At 57.3% G+C, this 20,716-nt stretch overlaps 1 protein-coding gene across 1 annotated transcript; it reads right to left on the reverse strand.

The window, feature by feature from the left end:
- Nucleotides 1–11,684: 11,684 nt before the first annotated feature.
- CD40 (CD40 molecule) lies at nt 11,685–17,659 on the reverse strand. The gene is made up of 9 exons (XM_063296788.1): nt 17,572–17,659; nt 16,623–16,704; nt 16,081–16,206; nt 15,853–15,999; nt 15,642–15,735; nt 14,905–14,966; nt 14,637–14,747; nt 13,240–13,265; nt 11,685–13,066 (listed from the first exon to the last, which is right to left on the reverse strand). The coding sequence occupies exons 1-9, from the start codon at nt 17,620–17,622 to the stop codon at nt 12,929–12,931; spliced, it is 837 nt and encodes a 278-aa protein (XP_063152858.1). The 5' UTR covers nt 17,623–17,659; the 3' UTR covers nt 11,685–12,928.
- Between the last annotated feature and the right edge of the window lie 3,057 nt (nt 17,660–20,716).

Genomic DNA, 20,716 nt, shown 5'->3' on the forward strand with positions numbered 1-20,716 from the left:
TGAAAACCCTCTTCACAGCTGAGCCAGTGCTACAACACCCCGACCCCACCAAGCCTTTTGTAGTGCAGGCAGATGCCTCCGACTTTTCCATCGGAGCCATCCTGCTTCAAAAGGACTCCGACAACCACCTAAAGCCCTGCGCCTACCTTTCCCGCAAATTCTCCGAAACAGAGCGGAGATGGCACGTATGGGAAAAGGAGGCGTTTGCAGTAAAGACAGCCTTGGAAACATGGCGGCACCTGCTGGAGGGGGCCACCTGCCCCTTCGAGGTCTGGACGGACCACAAGAACCTGGAGGCACTCAGCACGCCAAAACGGCTCAGCCCGAAGCAGGTGCAATGGGCTCAGTTTTTCAGCCGGTTCAATTTCACGCTGAAATTCATACCGGGCAAGAAAAACTTCTTGGCAGACGCCCTTTCCCGACAGCCACAGGACGACACGCAAGCCTCCGACATCGTGGGGACAGTATGGACCAAGAAACAGCTCGGCTGCCCAGCTGTCACGCGTAGCCAGACAAGGAATCAGCGCACGCCAGCACAAACGGCGGGGAGCGATCGGAGCCGGCGCTCAATTTCACCGAACTGGCAACAAAGACTCACACAAGCACTACAGCAAGATACATGGTTGCAAAACAACTGACAACATGTATCTTTTAAAGACAACATCGCCTGGAAAGAGAAAGCCTTGTACATGCCCGAATCACTGCGGGGGGAGATCTTACAGAGATCGCACGATGACAAATCTGCAGGGCATTTTGGGTTTGTAAAAACCCTCCACCTAACGAGGAGGCAATTTTGGTGGCCAAACCTCAGAAAGGATGTAAAAGATTACGTGGCCAACTGCCCCATATGTGCCACCACCAAACAGAAAGGAGGGAAACCCCACAGGCTGCTACAGCCGGTAGCCAGCCCCTCCCACCCATGGGAAGAAATTTCCATGGATTTCATTGTGGACCTCCCACCCAGCCAAAGAAAAACTGTGATATGGGTGGTAAAAGACTATTTCTCGAAACAGGCACACTTCATCCCGTGCGCAACTATCCCCTCCGCACAACAGCTGGCACATTTGTTCCTAACACACATATACAGGATCCACGGCGCCCCCTACAGGTTGGTGACCGACAGAGGCACACAATTCACGTCAAAGTTTTGGCGGGAATTTTTAAAACTAATCGGAACCAAGCAAGCACTGTCCACTGCATGGCATCCACACACGGACGGATCCACAGAGATCCTAAACTCAACACTTGAACAGTTCCTGAGGGCATTCATAAATTATCAACAGGACAACTGGGTAGACCTACTACCTTTTGCAGAGGTGGCCTATAATAACGCGGTACACCAGAGCACTGGCCACACCCCATTTAAGGTGATCTACGGAAGGGACTTTGTACCGATACCAGAATTGCTGCAACCTGAAACCCGGCCCTGCTCACCAGACGATTGGGCGGCACAGCTGGCAACACCTGGCCAATCATCCAAACGGCCCTAGCAGACGCACAAACCACGTACAGGAAATATGCGGACAACCACAGGGCGGAGGCACCGAACTACAAAGTGGGAGATAGGGTCTACCTCTCCACTAAGTTCATAAAGACCTCACAACCCTCGAAGAAATTGGCACCGAAATTCATCGGACCTTTCAAAATCACACAGGTAATCAACCCAGTTACTTTCAAACTGGAACTGCCCTACAACTTGAGACGGGTCCACCCAGTGTTTCACTGTGCACTACTGAAGCCAACAAGCACATCCAAATGGCATACGGAAGAACCTCTGCCCCCACCCATAATGATAGACGACCAACAACATTTTGAAGTAAAAGAAATACTGGACTCAAGAAAGTAAAGAGGTACGCTACAATACCTCGTGAAATGGAAACATTTCTCACACCCAGAGTGGGTCCAGGCATGACACGTCATGGCAAGACAACTAGCAAGACAGTTCCATGAGGCATACCCAGAAACCAGCACCATAAGAACATCTTTGGGGGGCAGCATGTCATGACCTCGTTGCAAGGCACAAAGAGCCTCACAACGTAGATCATGATCATTAGGAAATAGAGGAAGGAGATAATCAAACTAGGGATTAACACAAGCACCCAAAGGCACCCACACCCATGGACCCATAAGCAGCTGAAAAGAAAGACGTCAGAGGAACGGAGATAAGCCGCACCTGGTGCCCCGGAGGACACAACCGACGCTGGGAGACAAAGGAAGACACCGGGAAAACGCCCAGGCAGCCATCAAGGGTCCCATCAAGAGGGATCGGGACAATGCAGGGTGGGGAAGCCCGGGGCAATACAAGAGGGTATAAAAGGGGCACCTCCGCACCACCAACCCCGTTCCCGTTTTTCGTTCTGTCAGCTATCATTCCAATAAACCAGAAATCCTTAATACCCATTAAGTGAGTCTGTGTCTTATTGCGAAGCGAGGCTGGCCCTGACAGGGGTGGCAGGCTGGCAGTGCAGCCTTTTGGCAGCACATGACTCTCCTCCCTGGTGCAAGGGTGCCCTCCGCTGTCCAAAACACCTGCTTTGCAGGTAGGGCTGGCAACAGCTGGAGCTGGCCTCCTCCTCCAAGCAGGGAACCTCAGCTCCGGCCTTGTTGGGGGGGGCGGCCAGCCGTAGGGGTCCTGTGGGCATAAAGCACCACGCGGTACCCTCAGCTGAGCTCTCTGGTCCTGGGGCTTGGAGGGATGGCTTCGTTATTTATTTAGGCATTCTGTTTGTATTGTCCCCTTTCTCCAGGAATGAACCACCTCCTTCCTCCCCTTTTTTTCAAAAACAACAACTCTGTGAGGTAGGCAAGGCTGAGAGAGGAAACTTCCAGGGCTGAGGGTGTCTCAAAATGGGGTCTCCCTGGTTCTATTCCGCTGCCACCCCATCGTGGCTGAAGTGGCAACGCTTTGCCCACCTGGGCTGATCTGGAACAGCCAAGCAAGGCCGGCCTTGGGGTGGGAGGCACCAGGCTGCAGGACAGAGGGAGAGCTTTGGGGGGGGGGGCGGCACGGCAGCCACTTGAATGTTGCCCCGAGGGAAGTCCAGGGGCATGGAGCTTGGTGCCCGAGGGGCCCAGCACTTGGGGGCCTGGCATCAAGGCTCGTCACTGCTCAACAGGCAGCTGACCTTCCACGCCCATCTGGACTTCAACCGGTGCCAGCTTGGGGAGCAGCAGCACAGCCCAGCCCCTGCTGGAAGGCCAATGTTTGCCCAGCACCCGGACTGGCGGAGGAGCAGCAGGAGGGTGACCTCTTGCTCCTTGGGTCTTGGGGAAGTCACCCCAAGCCAGCAGTTGTCCTGGCCCTTTTCCTCCTGCAACGTGGCCCTTCTGACAAAGTCCATCTCCCCCCTCACTTGTCCCTTGCCCATGGGGGACCAGTCTTCTCTGCAGGCAAAGGGCACCTGGGGGAGGCAACGTCAGGGCAAGGCCTAGGTGGGATTCTGCAAGCACAGGAGCCGTGAAGTCAGAGCAGGATGCCACCCACACGGCCTGAGGAGAGCCCGGCTGCGGATTCCAGACCCGCTGCTTCTGGACATTCTGCTGCTTTGGCCACCCCCTCGCTGCCCAGGGAGGAACCTGCCTGCCTCCCCGTCCCCGGAAGAGCCCGGGAGGGCCAGGCCTGCAACAGGGGTCATCCCAGCCCCCTCTTCTCCATCCAGATCTGCTCTCCCTCCCTCTCTCGTAAAGGAAAGCTCGGACTCCGGGCTGCTGTAGTTGGCTGATGGCATGTGTGCCCAGCAGTAAATATTGCCGCCCCCCCACCTTCCCCCAGGCAGATAAGGGGGCAGCAGTTGGTAACTCCCAGCAATCCTAGAAGCCTCTTTGTCCCAGCGGTTATTTCCAGGTAAACAGAAGAAAGCCCGTAAGCCAAGAGCGAGGTGGCCCGGCTGGCAGTGCAACCGATGAGGGGGCTATGCCATTGCAGTTTGAGCGTCTGGAGTGGCCGCAACAATGGAGCCCTTGCGCTGCAACTGGGCTGCAAGGCCAGCAGCCTGGCCGCTGTACCACCACGCCCAGCAGGGCTGCGGGAAGGGGCGGGGCCTTGGGAGGACGCCCAGGGTCAGGTCCTCTTGCGGAACCCTAACTGGATGCAGAGGGGGTTGCCAGGCTGGTCTCTCTGGTCCGGCCAGCTCACCAAGGCCCCTTGCAACAGGATCTCCTTGCCGCCCGAGAGCCACAGGCCTGCCAGTGACCCGAGGAGGAGCCCTGCCTGGCGGCCAGCAATTCCTCCCCCCCCCCAAGTGGCCAGCCCCAAATCCCCAGGAGGCCCTGAGAGGCCCCAGGCTGATTTAGTTCCCTCCCCACCTCCCCAGACCCAGCTGCCACTCTGCAGGGTGTACCCGCCATGGGGCCCAGGGCAGCCCCAGAGGGCTTCCGCCCAGTCTGGCCAATTCAGGAGCTTCTGGGGATAAAGGAAGAGCCCCCCAGCTGTGCTCTGGTCCTCAGGCGCTCCTTTCAGGATGCCTGGAGCGGCTGGGAGGTCGTGGGCCTTCCTGCAATGCCCTGACAGCCCTCCTGTTTCCCCATGATGGTGGGCTCAGACTTGGCAAACCCCTGCCCTCCTCCTGGGTTGGAGAGCACCTGGAGACCATCAAACAACCCTGCTGGGCTCTCCTGGATGAGCTGCAGTCCCATTTTCCCAAAGCAAAGGATCCTCTTTCCACCATGGGCTGTGGTGTCCTTGTTGATCAGAACTCACCTTGAGCCAACAGTGCTGTGCAGCTGCTAGGAAGGCCAATATGATCTCGGGGTGCATTAATGAGCAAAGAGAATCCCTCTTGTTCCTTCTTTGAAGGGAGGGGCACCATTTGCCCTCCCCCAGTCTTCCAGGGCCGCTCCAATCTCCCAGGATGAGCACGTGATCAACTCCCCCAGTTCCTTCAGCGCCTGGGGGGCAAAGCATCTGGGCCTACAGATGTGACTTCCTTCCTGAGGTCAGGCTATCTCTGGCTGCTGATTCAACGGTTATCCCTTTCCTGAGTCCACATGACCCCCAGCATTGGGGGGGGATGTTCCTGTGTCCAATGTCGCCCTCCTTACGTCTGCTCATTCCTGGGCAAGCCAGCCAATTTTTCCCTGCTGGGAAGGCCTCTGGCTTTGGAGACCAAGCACTACTGCAGGCCCTTTCCCAGGCAGGCCAGGGCTGGGGCCCTTCTGGGTATGCCAGTGGTGACTTTACCTGGCAGGTGTGGAGATGCTCCTGCCAGAATGCCCGTCTCAAAAGGGTTCCTGGGCAGCCTTGTCCTCACTGCCCTTGATTGGGAGGAGGAGGAGGGTCGCTGCAGAACAGCAGGAGCAGCAGCAGCTGTACAAGGCATCTGAAGGCCCCCCCGGGTCAGGAACCTTCCTGGGGCTCTCCCATAATGGCAAGCCCATCCCTCTCTCCGGCCCTGGAGGAGCAGCAAGCGCTGGAGTTTCAGAAGGCGGAGGGCTGCATCGGGGCAGAGGTGGAAGTTGGGCTGGGTGTCCCCACCTGGCCTGTGCTGCAGGAGCAGGCATATGCTTGGGGGGGGGGGGATTTCCGAGGGAAGCAGCAGCGTAATTTGCTTTGTTAGCCCTTGAGTGGAGCAGGAGGGCACCATACCTGTCCTAAAGCTATAAGCATCTACTTTAGGAAAGCGAAGTTCTCCCAGGGGCTCTTGTGATCAACTCCAGATGTGAGGCCAGGTGCAAACCATGATCTGCTTGGGACAGTGTTGCTACAAAGCCAAGCAGCAGGTCCATGCCAAGGGTGCCATGTTTTTTGCAAGGAAATCCACTGTTGCCTGTCAGCCCAGAAGCAGACCCCTGTTTGACACTGCAGTCTCCCTGCCCCCACCCCATCCCTCTCGAGCCATTCCCTGAAACCTGCATGGAGCAGTTTTGCGCACCTCTCTTTTATTTACATCAGAGTCCAGAAACTACAAAACGCGCCAAGGTCGTGGCACTGCTGAGCTCGCTTCCAGAACATTTTCATTCTCATGCTTGTGATAATGAAAGAAGCTGTTATTTACAGCCAAACATTTAATAATGCAGCACTTGCGAGGTCAGCGAAGGCTGATCAGGGCATAGAGAGCCTGCCCTGTGGGAGCCACAGGTCAGACCAAGGCTGGCAACTGTTGGCAGATGCTGGGAAAGCCTTTAGCCCAGGAGAGGTCAAAAAAGTCACACACCAAGCATTTCTATAAAAATAATTTATTTACAGAAAGCAAAAACAAAAGCAAAACATATTTTAAAGGACTTAGCTCCCTTTGGAGCAAGCCTTGCTTGGCTACATTGCCGGCAGAGAAAAAAGAGGAAGTAAGAACAAGTCCGGGCAGATTTCCTCCCCCCAGGCTATTTTGCATGAAGCACGTGAGAGGAGACAATCAATTGCAACCTTTTCACCCGGCCAAAATGACTAGGTACAACAGCAGCGTAATCTATTAGTAGGGAAACCTCAACAGCAACTGCTTCATCCTTCTGCCCCTTTTCCTCAAAATCACTGCACAACAGAGGTATTCAGGGACACTCATCTGCAGGGAGACCCACCGCTCTTTCCCTGCACAGGAAAAAACAGGCAGAGGGGACCCTGTGGAAAACTGTGCACCGGTGAGCCAATGCCAAAGATGCACACCACGCACTGGAAAGAGCAAAACGAAATGAGAAGCAAGAACCCAATACAGAGATGTGGCCATTCTTTGTTGGGGCCTTTCTTCCTAAACGGATTGCCACCACTGGGAGAAAGAACAAATAATAGGGAGGCCAAGCACGGGGCCGATGATTGAAGGGCTGTGATATTTGCTGAATGCTTGAGAGAACATGTACAGGTAGTCCTCGCTTAACGACCATTAATTTAGCAATGGTTCAGACTTATGATGGTGCTAAAACCCAACTTACAACCAGTCCTCACACTAAGAACTGTCACAGCATGCCCGCAGTCATGTGATCACAATTTGGGCACTTGGCAACCGGTTCGCATTTATGACTGTTGCAACATCCCACAGTCATGTGAATGTCATTTTCAACCTTCCCAGCTGTCTTCCGGCAAGCAAAATCAATGGGGAACTGTGTGATTCACTTAATGACCACAGTAATTTGCTTAATGATCGCCATAAAAATGGTCATAAAATCAGGTCAGATTTGCTTAACAACTGCTTTGCTGTTAAGGGAGGACTACCTGTACAGGAAAACATGCACATCAGAGCAGCCTAGGTCACCAGAAAACAGGGCTGCAACTAGGGTCTGTGTCCCCTGGGGCAAACATGGATTCCACACCCATTTTGGTGCCCCTCCCAGTGCAGTGCCCAGGGCACATGCCCTGCTTGCCCCCCTGCCCCCGGTTGCAGCCTTGCCAGAAAAGACCACTATCCTTTCTGAAGAAAGTGAAAGGTCCCCTGTGCAAGCACTGAGTCATGTCTGACCCTTTGGGGGGATGCCGCTTTTTCAACATTTTCTTGGTAGGCTATAGAGCGGGGTGGTTTGCCATTCGTCACCTTCCCCAGCAAGCCGGGTGCTCATTTTCCCGACCTCGGCAGGATGGGAGGCTGAATCAACCTGAGCCGGCTGCTCGAGAGAGAATCCAGATTCCGCTGGGATTGAACTTGGGTTGTGGGGAGAGTTTCGGTTGCAATACTGCTGCTTACCACTCTGCGCCACATGAGGCTTACTATCCTTTCTATGGATCCACAAATCATCTATTTTTCTCCTCTCTTCTTGGTAACATGTTCATTTTATTTCCCAGAATTTTCTAATGTTGCAGTCTGCAGAAACAAAGGTGTTACAGCACCTTAAAGACAAACATGTTTATTAATGTCCACTTCATCGCATGCAAGGAACACTCTTCCAAGATGCAGTGTGTGAGGCCCATAAATCATGACCAGAAGACAAGGTGGACTCTGGATTTATCTGATTATCATCAAGTTTGGCTGCTGGTGAAGGCCAAAATGCTGAGGAGAGCGGCCCAGGACCCAGCAGCCGAATCCACGCTCAGGTAAGGGAACCGGATCTCCTGCGAGGCCTTCCTCCGAGGTCCCCTCAGGCAACAGCTCTCCTCAGCATTTTGGCCACCTCCAGCATGCTGGTTTCACCAGCAGCCAAACTTGAAGATAATCAGAGTTAAATCCTTAAAGGTAGCAGAGCCTCCTGGGAAGCTGCGAGGGATGCCCACCCCTTCTGCACAAGGTTTCCTGAGGAGAGACGGGCCCCTGAAAGCCCTGGGTGGGCTGCTGATGCTGCCATTTGTCCTGGGTGGGGGTGGTCTCTGGGGAGGGGTGTGGAGCTGGCCCAGCTTCCCTGCCGTGTCTGCAATTGCATCCTTCCGATGTGGATATGGGTCAGCAAGGGCCAGCCCCAGCCCAAAGCGACTGTGTGGGGTGACACTGCCCTGGGCTCTGTGGCAAAAAGCCAGAATAAAACTGCCAGGGCTCTCCCGGGCATCACCCGGAAGCAGCAGCCATGCTGGCAGAAAAGGACACTGCCTGCTGATGGCACCTCTGAGCCACTTCACCTGCTGGGGCACATCTAGCCTGGCGCGAAGGCAAAGGGCCAAGTGGAGATGCCCAGGGATCCTGCCTGGAGCAAGCTCTGCCCTCTCTCCCTTCCCCTCTGTTGCTTCCCAGCGAGCCCTGAATGCCAGCTGGAAATTGGGGAGACACTGCCAGAGGAGGGCACGGCCATAGAGCCAGGTGGGCAGGAGCCGGGACAGAAATAATTTCTCACTGCTTGCTAATAACAGCCAGAGTACAGTAGGTGACTGTACAGTTCATTCATGCCGCAAATATTTATCCCATCCCTTTATCCAGTAATCAGTATTCTGGGGAGCTCTGGAACCACCACTGTTCTGCAATCCCCCTCTATTTGCTTTCTCCCTGCCTTTCCCCTTCTTGGAATGAGTAATTCTGTCCCTCACGATCCCATTTAAGCAGAGCATTTACTGGGCGAATAATTAGTTACATTCAATTAAGTCTTCCCCAACCCCTTCGGGGACTGACAGCCTGACGAGACACAGTGCCCACAGGAGCAGCGGTCCCAGCTGGGGAGGGGGCTCTGGCTCAGGGGAGCTTCTGAGGTCCGGCAGCGGCCCCACCCTCCCCTGGACTGGACCAGGCGGCCACCCAGAGGAGGCTGCGAGCCCCCCTCCATGATGGGGCAGCACTGCTCCCATCGGGCCCCTGTGGGTTGCAAAGGTAGCACCGCCTTCCAGGAAAGCAGGAGCCAAGCCCATCGGGTGAGGTGAATTCCCAGGTCTGCCTCCCCGCCAGCTGCAGCTGCTCTCCTGGCCAGAAGCTCAGGCCAATCCACTGAGGCTGCCCCCCTGCCCCCTCCCGCTTTACCTTCTCCAGGCATTCTGCTGGGGAGGCATACCCTTGCCCCAGATTACGGAGGAGACAGGGAGGCTTGGGTTGGGTGCCTTTGCTCACCCTCCTTCAGTTCATACAGTCCTTTCCCAGCAACAGGAGTGGGGCCTTCATGCTCAGTCTGCCCATGATTTCTCAGGGTACCCTTTTCTAATGTTGCAGTGGGGCAGTCCCCAAAGCCAGTTCCTGCCTCAGCTGGCTGGAGGGGACCCCTCAGCCTCAGCCAGTTTGCTTCCAGAGCTCAATCTCTCATCTGCTCTGGCTTTCTGGGCTGAGGGCTCAGGCCAGGTGCCCTTTGTTGGGGGAAGAAAGGAGAAAAAGTTTCCCCCCTATCCGATGCGTCTCTTTTCCTAGCAGTGGCAGGCACCTGCCCTTCCTTAGAAAGCCAGTGGGTGGCTCTGGGTCAAGTACCAAGGAGCCATTGGCTGTTTTCATTCCTGGGCACCCTCTGGGGGCTTAAAGGGCAGAAGTGCTGGCATTCTGGGGGTGGGAGTGAGGGAAAAGGGTTAGCCTGCCTCTCATGGATACGGCCATGTCACCTTCAAATCACCAACCTGCAGCCTCTGTTTTGGCTCTACACACACATTTTAACCTAGCCTCTAGAATTAGTTGTGCACACACCCATATATCTGAGTGTGAGAATTCAGAGTGTAAGATTTGTTAACTCTCCAGGCAGGCACACAGGCCACAGGCACATAGCAAGAAGGCCCTTAGAAGGGTAAGCAGGCATTTGGTTTAAACAAACAAACAAAGCAGTTAACAGCAGCAGAATCCACAATGCCCATCGCACAAAAGCTTAGCTCTGCAGGAAGAAAAAGAAGGCATTTTCCCACGGGAGCCCCCCCCCCAAGCAGCACTGCTCAGCCCCTGTTTTCTCCCCACTGTTGGACCCCTGGCTTCGTTGGCTTTTCTATGTCCCATGAGGCTTTTCTTGCAGCTTCTGACTCATTTTCCCCACCCCAAATTATCAAAACCTGCTTTCCAATGACTGGATTCACGCCAGGCATGATGCTATTCACCAGTTACTTCACCACCAGTGTTTGCAGAATAAGCCACATTTGCAGGGCTGCAATTCCAAATTGTTCCCAAACAGCCTGATTTGACCCTGGATTCAGGATTCAGCTGACTCGGATGCGGATGACACTTGGACAGCAGCTAATCTGCACAGGGCCTGGCCAGCCTGGCAACTGCCACCCAGGTCACCCAGCTGGCACAGTTGGGCAATTACCAGTCCTCAGCAAATGCTGGACAATTCACTCATCCTTGGAGAGGAACTTGGTACAGGGGGCCGGAGGGAGAGCCAGTCCAACCGATATGGATCACCCCACAAGGATAAAGTAGGGCTGGGGGGTGCAAGCTATCAAGAATTTGGCCACAGCCCCCACAGGCCACCCGAGCAAGTTTGCCAGAATGGAGCGGAGGTGCCAACTGGCCCCGCCCGAGCCTCAGGCAGATTCGAATGCCGAATGCCACCTAACCCAATAGGCCAACCCACACTCTGAATTCTGTGCATTCGGGGCACAGAAAAGGCCTATTTCAAGCTACACGTGCTCTGCAAATGTAGCCTTCCTAGACAGTAGCTGGGGGCGGCATGGGACCGTCCTTGGCTGGCAGAGGAAATGCACAAGAACAGCAGGGCAGATGTGCACCAGGGTGGGGTTTTCTGTCCCCCACCCTTGCTTGTTGCTGCCAGTTGCGTTTCCTCAAAACGTCCCGCTTGTTATTACAGGCACGCAGCTGACCCCATTTGCATCCTTGGCTGAGCTGTAAGGCTGGGCGTGCCCTGCCTCTAGTTCAGCCTCCTTTGCCTTTCTGTTTCTGCTAAATCACGCTGGGAATTTTTCTAGAGAAAGGCCAGCCCTCCTGCCAATGGAACGGGTGGCCTGGGGAGCCTTAAGAGCAGCCAAGCCAAATGAAATTGGGGGCGGGGGAGTGACAGAGAAAAGCCCTTGGAGCACCAAGGAAAGACCCGGCCGGCGCCTCAGCTGGCGCAGGAGGCATCCCAGCAGTCTAGAGCAGGCCTAGCTCAGCAACCAGGGGCCTCTCCCTCCATGGAGCTGCCCACAGATCGGTCTGGCTCAAGAAGAAGATGGAAAGGTCAGCATGCGAACAGCCTCATCTAGAAGCCCCCCTCCCCCACCACTTTCAAGTGGCGGCCGATTCATGCAGTGCACTCAACTGCTGTTTGCTTAGCGAGGGAAGAGGCCTCAATCTGCCGGGTCATAACCCTGGAGTCTGTGAGTCCATAAACAGGCAAGCCGCATTCTGGCGTTGCATTTTCAGCATACCTTCTCCCTCCTGCAACTTAACGTTAGTTTGAATGACCCCAAGAACAGAACTTGCTTAACCAAAGGAACAGATTTATGAAGACAGAAGGAACAGAGCTGCGTTCCAAGAAGTGCGCACATCAGAGAGTGAGCCTGAACGTCGACGCGTCGTCCCGGCAGTTCTAGGAGGCAGCCAGCAGGTGGGTGGGAGAACGGAGGGCCGCTCTGGGGCCCTCCCCGCCAGGAGGGGCAGGTTGTGACTGAAGATCCGGCTACGAATGTCCTGGGCCAAGCAGGGCTAGTCCCTGTTCTGGGATACCCATCAGGGACTGTCTGGGCTTGCCTTCCAAAAAACTTAGATGCTGATTTGCTCCCGTTTGAAGAGACGTAGCACTCCTGTTTGCCTCTTGTTGCAGTAAGAACCCTGCGGAGCCAAACGCCACCATCCCAACTTCTGCAGCAGATCCGGATCAGTCTACAGCAGTGGGAAAGGGCCAGGGGTCGCCCTCTCACGACCTAGGACAGGCCCCTTTGGCCGCCTCCCGGAAGAAGCGGGTGTGGCTTGACTCAGGCCCTGCTTCAAAACTCAGCCTGCTGAGATTCTGGCTCCCTTAATGGCCGCGATAAGCTGCTGGACGCGGCCTTTTGGCCTGGCAGAGAGGGCACGGGCTGGGCTGCCCCCGCCTCTGGCCAAATGCTCCAGAGGTCTCCTCACAAACCTCCTTCACCCAAAACCGGTTCAGGCGGCCCCGTCATGCAGATCGATCTCTCTGGCTGGGAAGAGGAAGCAGCAGGTAGGCAGCTCCGGCAAACCCAGGTGCATTTGTGGACGCATCCGAGGAGAGAAGGGCCCCATCGAACTGTCCCACAGCCTTTCCCCAGACCCGGGACTCCACAACCCCAAAGCCATTTGGAATAGCCGTGAGCCCAAGTGAGCCAGGGACGCATCCTCTGCTCTGCGTGATTCCAGTAACTCTGATGGTTAGAAATACTGTTGGGCTGCCAGGAAGGGCAGTGGCGCTCCCTTGCTGTGCTGTTCTGTCCAGGATACCTGCTAGGATGGTGCCCAGAATCTGCCCAGGAAGAGAGCTTGATACAACCTGTGCCAGGATCCAGGAAAGGAGAATGCTTGGGATCCCTCGACGGACGCCCTGCTCCTTCTGCCCTCTTGGCTCCGCCAGCCTTCCCTTTAGGGAGTCCCTCTCCAGCACATGGCTCTGGAGGAGAGGCGCCAAGGGGGCCACTGGCAGAAAACAGCACCCCCAAGGCTACTGGGGGGTGCAGGGAGGAGGGAGGGAGGCGCCTGGGTGTGCAGCTGGCCTCGCATCCACACAGCTCCTCTTGTCAGACCTGCTCCTGCTGTGCGAGATGGCAGTCCTTGCCATTCTCCTGGATACCCATCTGCTCCCCCAGTGGGGTCTCTTGGGTGGGGAAAGCGGGGCAGTCCTCTTCGTTCTCCGTCGGTTCAGGGGGCTCCCGTGGCTGCAAGAGAGGCCAGGGCATGGGGGCTGGCTGGCTGGCAGGCAGGCAGGGCTCCCAAGGCACCTTCCTCCCCCTGTTGCACTTTTCACGGCAGGGCTTGGCCCATGGTCTGGACCCGGCTCTCCTGACACCCTCCCACCTCCACCCGGGCAGGCCACAGAGGGAGCACCTACCAGATTTTGATGCCTCTTCCGAGTACCTGGGCAGGAGGAAAGGGAGACATCAACTCTGGATCCACCAGGCCTGCTCTACCTGCTGGGCTGCCAGACTTTGACCCAACAGGGAGGGAGGGAGGGAGGGGGCCCTCTCTCCTGGATCCAACCATGGAGCTCCCACACTGGAGCAACATTTGGCATGCCAGGGCTGGAAGACAACTCTTCACCCCAGACAGGGCACTGCCTGCAGCTGAGCTCGGCTGCTACACAGCCAAGCCTTTCTCCATTCTCCCCGCAAGGAAAGTCCCAAGGACTCTCCCGGCTCAGGGGTCAGGCTGGGCCGGGAGGCACGGGGTCCCTGAAGACTAACATTCTCAGGGACGTCGCATTCTTCCCAGAGCCCTTCCTTAACCTGCCTCCTCCCTCCTTTGGGACCCTCCTCTTCCTGCTGTGGTTTCCCTCTGGGGACTGTAAGAAGCCTGCAGCTGGGGGGCCTGAGCCCATGCACCAGGGACGGTCTAAAGAATGCAGACTGAGCCGCAGAGGTGGGCGGGAACCCCGAACCCCCGAAGCCCAGGATGAGCAGGCAAAGGCAGGTGGTCAGGTGAGACCCCGGTCCCCCGGGCCATGTCAAGGGCAAGACAGGTTCTGCCCAGGGGCGGCCACTTCCTGAGATCGGCACCACAGTCACTGGCCCCGGTTGTCCCCCTCGCCCCCGTCTCCCCGCGTGCCCCTCCCAAGGAGAAATAGGCCTGAGGCCTTCTGGGCCTGCATTCTGGGGTTGCCTGGCCACTTGAAGCAGGATCAGGCTGGAGATGGGCTGCGGTGGGGGACCTCTGGGAGAAGGCTTTACCCCACGCCCCTCCCACGCCAGCTGGCCACAGTCCCAAGCAAGGGGGCATGTCTGGGGGGGGCATGAACAGGAGCACGGCATCTAGATCATAAGAAGGGACCAGCTCCTTCTACCCTGTCCTGCTCTGGACCAGTTAAAGGACCTTGGTGCATTCAGCCCAGAGGAGAGAGAACGGGGGAGGGGGAGACACCTGACAGCAGGCTCCAGCCATCTAAAGGGCTGCCCACCAAAGATCAGGCGGGCTTGTTCCTTCTCGCCCTTGAGGGCAGGACCAGAACAGGTGGGTGGCAGTTGCAGGGAATGAGGTCTGGGCTAGACCCCGGAAGCAACCTCTGGACTACGCAAGCCATGGACCAGCAGAACAGGCGGCTATGCAAAGCGGCGAGCTCTCCCTTGCTAGAGGTCCGAGGGCCATCCACAGAGATGCTTTGGCTCCAAGCGGGGGTCACACCCCCAGGGCCCCCCCGACTCTAAGGTTTGGAGGCAAAGGCTCCGCAACCACGTCCCCATGCTGTCCGGGAGCCTGTCCGTTCTCTGCCCCAGGCATTCCCCCAGAACTTACATTTGCTGTGCTGATGCCACAAGACAAGGAGTGCCCCCAGCAGTAGGGCAGCCAGAGGGAGAAGCACCAGCAGGTGAGTCTGCCTAGGCTCCTGGGTCTCCGAAAGGATGTCTGCAGGAAGGAGACACATGTGCTGGGATCCCAAAAGGTCAACAGGCCAGGCCAACTCTTTCCCCTCCAGGGCACCAGGGTGGTCAGGGGGCAAATTGCTAGCTGGTTTTCTGCAGCACCCCCCATTCAGTTCCTCCAGGGGCCTCGGCTGGCTTACCACAAACGACGTCCGCTGTCCGTGTGCCGTTTACCTTCCAGACGAGCCCCTTTTCCTCGCAGCTGCAAAGACAGAGTGGCCTGAGGACACAGCCACCGCTTCTTTTGCCCACGAGCATGCAAATAGCATCCCCCAGGGCCCCACCATGAGGCAGCCGCTGCTGGGAAGAGACACTTGGCCTCCTTGGGGGATTGTGGCCATGCCAGTTCATGAAAAGGCCTCCCTCTGGGCTGCTCTGAGCAAAATGGCAGCAGAGCACAACTGCATGCTTTGCAAGGTCTATGGGTGGCGGGGGGTTCATCCATGTGGGACCCCCAGAATTGCCTGACGCAGCACAGCCTCCGCGAACCACAGGCTCCAACAAGGCAGCAAATGACAAAACATGCATTGTAACCTGTTGATGCAAACTCCACTCCTTTTGCACCTACATCACATCACATGTGCGCGGGTAAGGGCAGAACAGAAATCATTCTGGTGAAACTGTGGCTTACTCAGGCACCTCTGAGAGGAGAGGGGGGTGCATGAGGTTGCCACTCCCGGCTTGTGGCAGACAGATGAGGCAGACACCAATTTATCACCCGAAGAAGTGGCGACCCCGAACTCTTGGCCTGAACGGTGGAACACTATCGCCTTCCTGCTCTCCGTATGCTCTTCCCACGGCACGTAGCACAGGCCCTTGGTGGGATGGCGGTTTGAGAGGCCAGTGGCCAATACGAGGGGCCCCCTGCATGGCATACCTGCTCCAGGGCTGGCATTGGGCTGTGGAGGATGAGACGTTGGAGAAAAAGCCCCAAGGACACTGGACGCAGAGAGTGTCATTCTCGTGACTGGCTGGAAATGCGCAAGACAGCATCACCGTTAGGCTGGTGGCACATCCAGTACGCAGGAAAGGCTGGGCCAATGCACCAACCCACTGAAACTGGCGGCCCTGCGGCTGCCGCCCCCTACCTTCCAGATGGACCCCTTCCCCCGGAACGCAGATCCTGTGGGGCCGGCAGGTCTGGCACTCATGGCTGGAGCAGTGGGTACCCTCCTGGCACCGGCAGATGACATCGCGCTCCTTGTTCCCACTCTGATAGACAGTCAGGCCAGCTTCTGAAAGAGGGAGAGGGACGCACGAGGGTGGGCTGGCCAGGACAGCCCCCGTCGTGCAAAGGAGCCCCCAGCCGCACTCACTCTCGTCACAAGTGCGGTGTGGGGTGCAATGGTGCTCCTTGGTCCAGCTGCCCTGGAAATGGTGCTCCTCGCACGGTCTGCATGTTGTATTTGACACGCCCGTACAGTCGGCTTCCACCTTCTGGCCTGCAAGAGGTGAGGGACAAGCAGGGCGGTTGCTGGCCAGCCTGGAGCTGGCAGGGCACAACTGAGGCAGGAGCAGGGGAGGGTCAGGTGTGGGGCTCCAAAGGGACATCTCTGTAGGGATGGGGGAACGTGAGAGGGGCCAGCAGGAAGCTCTGCTTTGCAAGGGTGGAAATGATCCCAGCGGAGCAGCACCAGAGACAAAAGCGGTCCCAGGGATCCGCTTCTGCCATCAGCAACGAAGGGCAGAGAAGAGGAGCTCCAGGGGCCTCAAGGTGCTGGACTTCAGGTGGGCCCAAGCGCTTCTGCCTCCTCCTCCCCACCTGCCCACGGGGTGCCAGGGTAGTGCAGAAGTGGGGTCAGGAACTGCATGTCTGAACAGCCTGGGAAGAGACAGCTGCCCCACATCGACACTGTACCTGGTCGGCATCGGCTGCAGCACCTGCCCTTCCATAGGTATTGAGTCCTGCTGCAGCTGAGCCCCTGCACAAGAGCCAGGCCCTGCGAGCACAAAACCACAGGCGATTAGCGACCCAAGACAGTTCACGGCATTTAGGCAACACCCACACCATGCAGAACGCATTCACCGAATCAACCCCTTTCTGGACTGGCAGAATGCCACTGAACCCTTATGCAACCCATGGACGCACTAGTGCACCCCAAACCAGACCATGAAAGTAACGTGTGAATGTAGCCACCGGGTGCTTACAGACCCATTAAGAACACATCTGGGAACCTTGGGGCAGGGGAGGAGCCGAAGAACTCGGCCAACCCCTCCATGCTTAATTTTTCCCGCAGCGGGGCTTACCCCGAAAGTCGGGCGGCACACAAATTTGAGACAGACAGACAAAAAGACAGACGCGATTCCGCCGGGGCAAAACACAGCAGCGGAGACCCTGTCCCTGCCCTTTCCAGCCCACCCCCGGGACTCCCCTTACGCCCGCCCGCCAGCCCGCCAGCCAGGACAAGGGGACTCCTAGCAAGAGGCAGCGGCTCCCGCCACCAAGAAGCCCGGGGCCAGCCCGGCCTCGGGCCAACAAACCCGCCGTGGAGATCCCGTCGCCGGGGGAAAGCCGAGGGCGGAGCGGGAGGAGAGAGGGCGGAGAGAGGGGGAGGCGGGAGGGCAGGAGAGACAAATGCACCACCCACCCACCCAAGATCAGGCGCCCCGGCCGGGACTCGGCTGGGCTCCAAGCGCTGCGGGGAGACCCGGGCGCCGAAAGGGGAACTCGGGGCGGGGAGGCGGCTGGGCATCGCGGCAGCCGCGCTCGCACTCCCGGACAGCGCCCAGCCGGGACGCTCAGGGACTCTCGAGCGCGTCCGACTGAGCGCTGGGAGGCCGTCCTGCCGGGCGAAGGCGAAACTCACCGCAAGCAGCGCCACCGCAAGCAGTGACGCCGACCACCTCCACCCTGCCATCCGCACCGCCGCTGCCCGCCACTCCCGGCCCGCTCCCTTTATAGGCGGGGGCGCCGGGTGGGTGGGGGCTCTCTTTCCGGCCGGAGCCGGCCAATCGGGTGGGGCGGAGAGCTTCCAGGGGCGGCCCCTGGCCGCCCCTCTCACCCGCCTGCCCGGAAACCCCCGCAGAGGGAAGTCCCAAGCTCGGCCGCGCGCGACAGGGATCTCCGCGGCCTTCGTCCAGGGAGACTCGAAGGGCTGCCCGGCCGGGGGTGGGTGGGCGGGTGCCGGCGACTTTTCGCGGTGGCTTTTGCCCTCCCCCGCCCCCAGTAGTTGGAGGGTGAAGAGGACGCGGAGCTCCGGGGGCACTTCCTTAAGCGGGCCGGGACACCCAGCGCTGCTTTTCCCACAGGGCGGCTCCTTGCGCTGGAACTCATCTACCTCGTGGGGTTGTTGTGAAGATGAAACGGCAGGGGACGGCCAGCAAAGGGGGAGCCTCTCGATACCAATTCCACAGCAGCAATAGCCACAGCAGCCTGGCAGCGGGCGGCGGCGGGGGTCGTTCCGGCTGCCTCACCCAAGGGCTGCGTGTCTGGGGGAGTGGTCTCTCCTCTTCCTCCTCCTGCCTCGTGGGAACCAGCCGCGGGGCCGAGGCGCTCTTGAGCGGACCCTGTGGCCTGAGGACGAGTAGCAGCCGGGAGGAGCTTCTCCAGGAGTCCAGCCTGCCGGTGCCGAAGGCGCAGGGCAGGGACGAGGTGGGGGAGCCGATGGGCGGGCGGCCGGGCCGAGAAGAGCTGGAAGCCGCTGGCGAGGAGCAGGGCCTGAAATTGCCCACCTGAGGTTCAGGAGCAGGGGGGGGACCATCTGGATGTCTCCACCTTCCACTCCGTGAGCCCCCAGAGCGGAGGGGTTCACGGCTAGTGCCTCGGTCTGTCGAGCCCCAGATAAGACCAACCCGGTCGCAGAGCCTGCCTGGCAGTCGAGGAAACTGAGAATCCCACCCTGCAGGATAGTCTGGAGATGGGGGAAGGGGTGCTAGGTCAAGATGGCTGCCTGCAGGAGTGCTTGGCCAATGCCAGCCACCCAGCTGCTGCAGAAGGAGGGCGACCTCTGGCCTCACACACACACACCCTAGGAAAAGGGGCCAGCCACCCACCAGATCCACCAGAGGCCTGGATCCTGCCCTGCCCTTGGATCCTGCTGCCTGACCCAAGGCCTGCCTCAACTGGCTTCAGAGGTCACCCCCATGGGATGGGGTGGGGGGGTTGGCTTGGCTAATAACTGCCCACTTGTTCTGCTTTGGGGCCACAGCACATTTCCATTCAGGGTGCCTGCAGCATCAGAACCCCCACCCCAGAACCTCAGGAATGGTCAATTCCCCCCAACCCCATTTGGTAGGCTGGTGGCTGACTTGCCCGGGAGGTCTCCAGCACCCCCCCACCCCCCGTGGCTCAGCCTTCTGCCCTTTGGGAAGCCAGAACGCAGCATGTCCCTACCACCACCAACACCAACACCGAGCTTTGGAGTGGACAGTGGAACACTGCTTGCACCCCAAATTCTATTTCTGCCTTTGAGGAAAGAAACCAGCAGGGGGGAGGGGGCGAGGCAGCACAGGGAACTCCCCCCAGGCCTGGGGTTTCCCATCTGACAGGGTAGAGGGGCCTCTCTGATGTAGCCCAAGGAATGTCCCCCTACCCCAGACTGCAAAATTCCAGGAGAGGCCACTTCCCCATTTGCTGTTACACTCAGCTGAAGGTCTTGCTGGGAAAAGGCCCTGCTGTGGCTCTGTGGGTGGACCCGTGGCCTCGGAAAGCCTGCCCCCGTTCCCCATCGCAACAGAAACAGCCCCCACAACCTCCTCCTTTCCCCAGAGTTCAGTTTGCCAGCATACCGGGTGGCTCCCTTCTGGTGCAAAAGCTCCCTTTAAAAGAATGGGAAGAAAATGCGGACATCCTGTGTAGCTGCCCCACAATTTGGCAGGCCTTTTCTGATGTGGCACCACCATTGTGGAACCTTCTCCCCAGAGATGAGGTTGGCCTTGTCGCTCCTGAGCTGTCAAAGGTCCCTTAAGACCTGGTTATGCCAGCAGGCCTGGGGACCCCTGGGGACGGATGAATTAGCAAGGTGGCTCCATTATTAGCATCCCTTCACCGATTCGTTTTAGTTTTGCTTTTATATTTTTTAATGTTTTTATGTATGGCTTTAGGTAATGATTATATGTTTATTGTTTTATCAGATTGTTGTATGCCGCGGAGTCACCTTCGTGAGATTGGTGGCCAAATAAATCTAATAAATAAATAAATAAACCCCCTAAACACTGAACACAGGTTAACAAAATGCAACTGATGTGTCCCTCTGCCCCGCTGAGCACTACACACACACGGAAACTGACTTGAGTTTCTCATGGTGAACCTAAATGATTCAGTTCCAGCTGGCTTGGTTCCTGTGGGTAAGACTGAGGACTAGCTGCTTGTGACAAAGCTTTCCAGGAAATAAGGCTGGAGGAGGAACAACGGTGCCCTGGAGAAGAGTCTGGGAGAGGTTTTGTTCACAAGGGCGGCAAGAGAAAGCAGAACAATCTGCATCCACTACACTAACTATGACAGAAGTTCTACAATTCTGCCCCAAACGGTACTGCAATGTCAGAAAAAAATAAAATGCAGACCCTACAGGCAATCATAAACATTTTATTTGTAGTGGATGCTCAGAATAGTTGCTGATTGCAGAGTGGCTGTCTTGAAGTGAGCCAATTCTGATACAATAGTCTGTGAGTATTTATTTATTTATATTCACATTCTAGGCTGCTCAACTGCAACTAATCTGGTGGCTAACACAGAAAAACAGTAAAAATCAGAATAAAAGCCCAAAAGGCAGGGGAACATGGAAATAAAAACAGACAAAAGGCCCCTTCCCCGCCATAATTCCAGAAAGCCAAGGGCTGGGGAAGCGGCCAGGTTTTAATGCTCCAGGCCACAAGGCAGGGGCTGTGGGGAGCTCTGGGGGAAGGCTATTCCAGAGGGCAGAGGCTGCAGCAGGGGAAGCCCCCCTCTGGGTCCTGCTAGGTGGCCCTGCTTAATGGAGAGGACCAGGAGAAAGCCAACTCTGCTGGACGCTG

Source organism: Candoia aspera, chromosome 3 (assembly GCF_035149785.1).
Source record: "Candoia aspera isolate rCanAsp1 chromosome 3, rCanAsp1.hap2, whole genome shotgun sequence".
In the NCBI taxonomy this organism is placed as follows: domain Eukaryota; kingdom Metazoa; phylum Chordata; class Lepidosauria; order Squamata; family Boidae; genus Candoia; species Candoia aspera.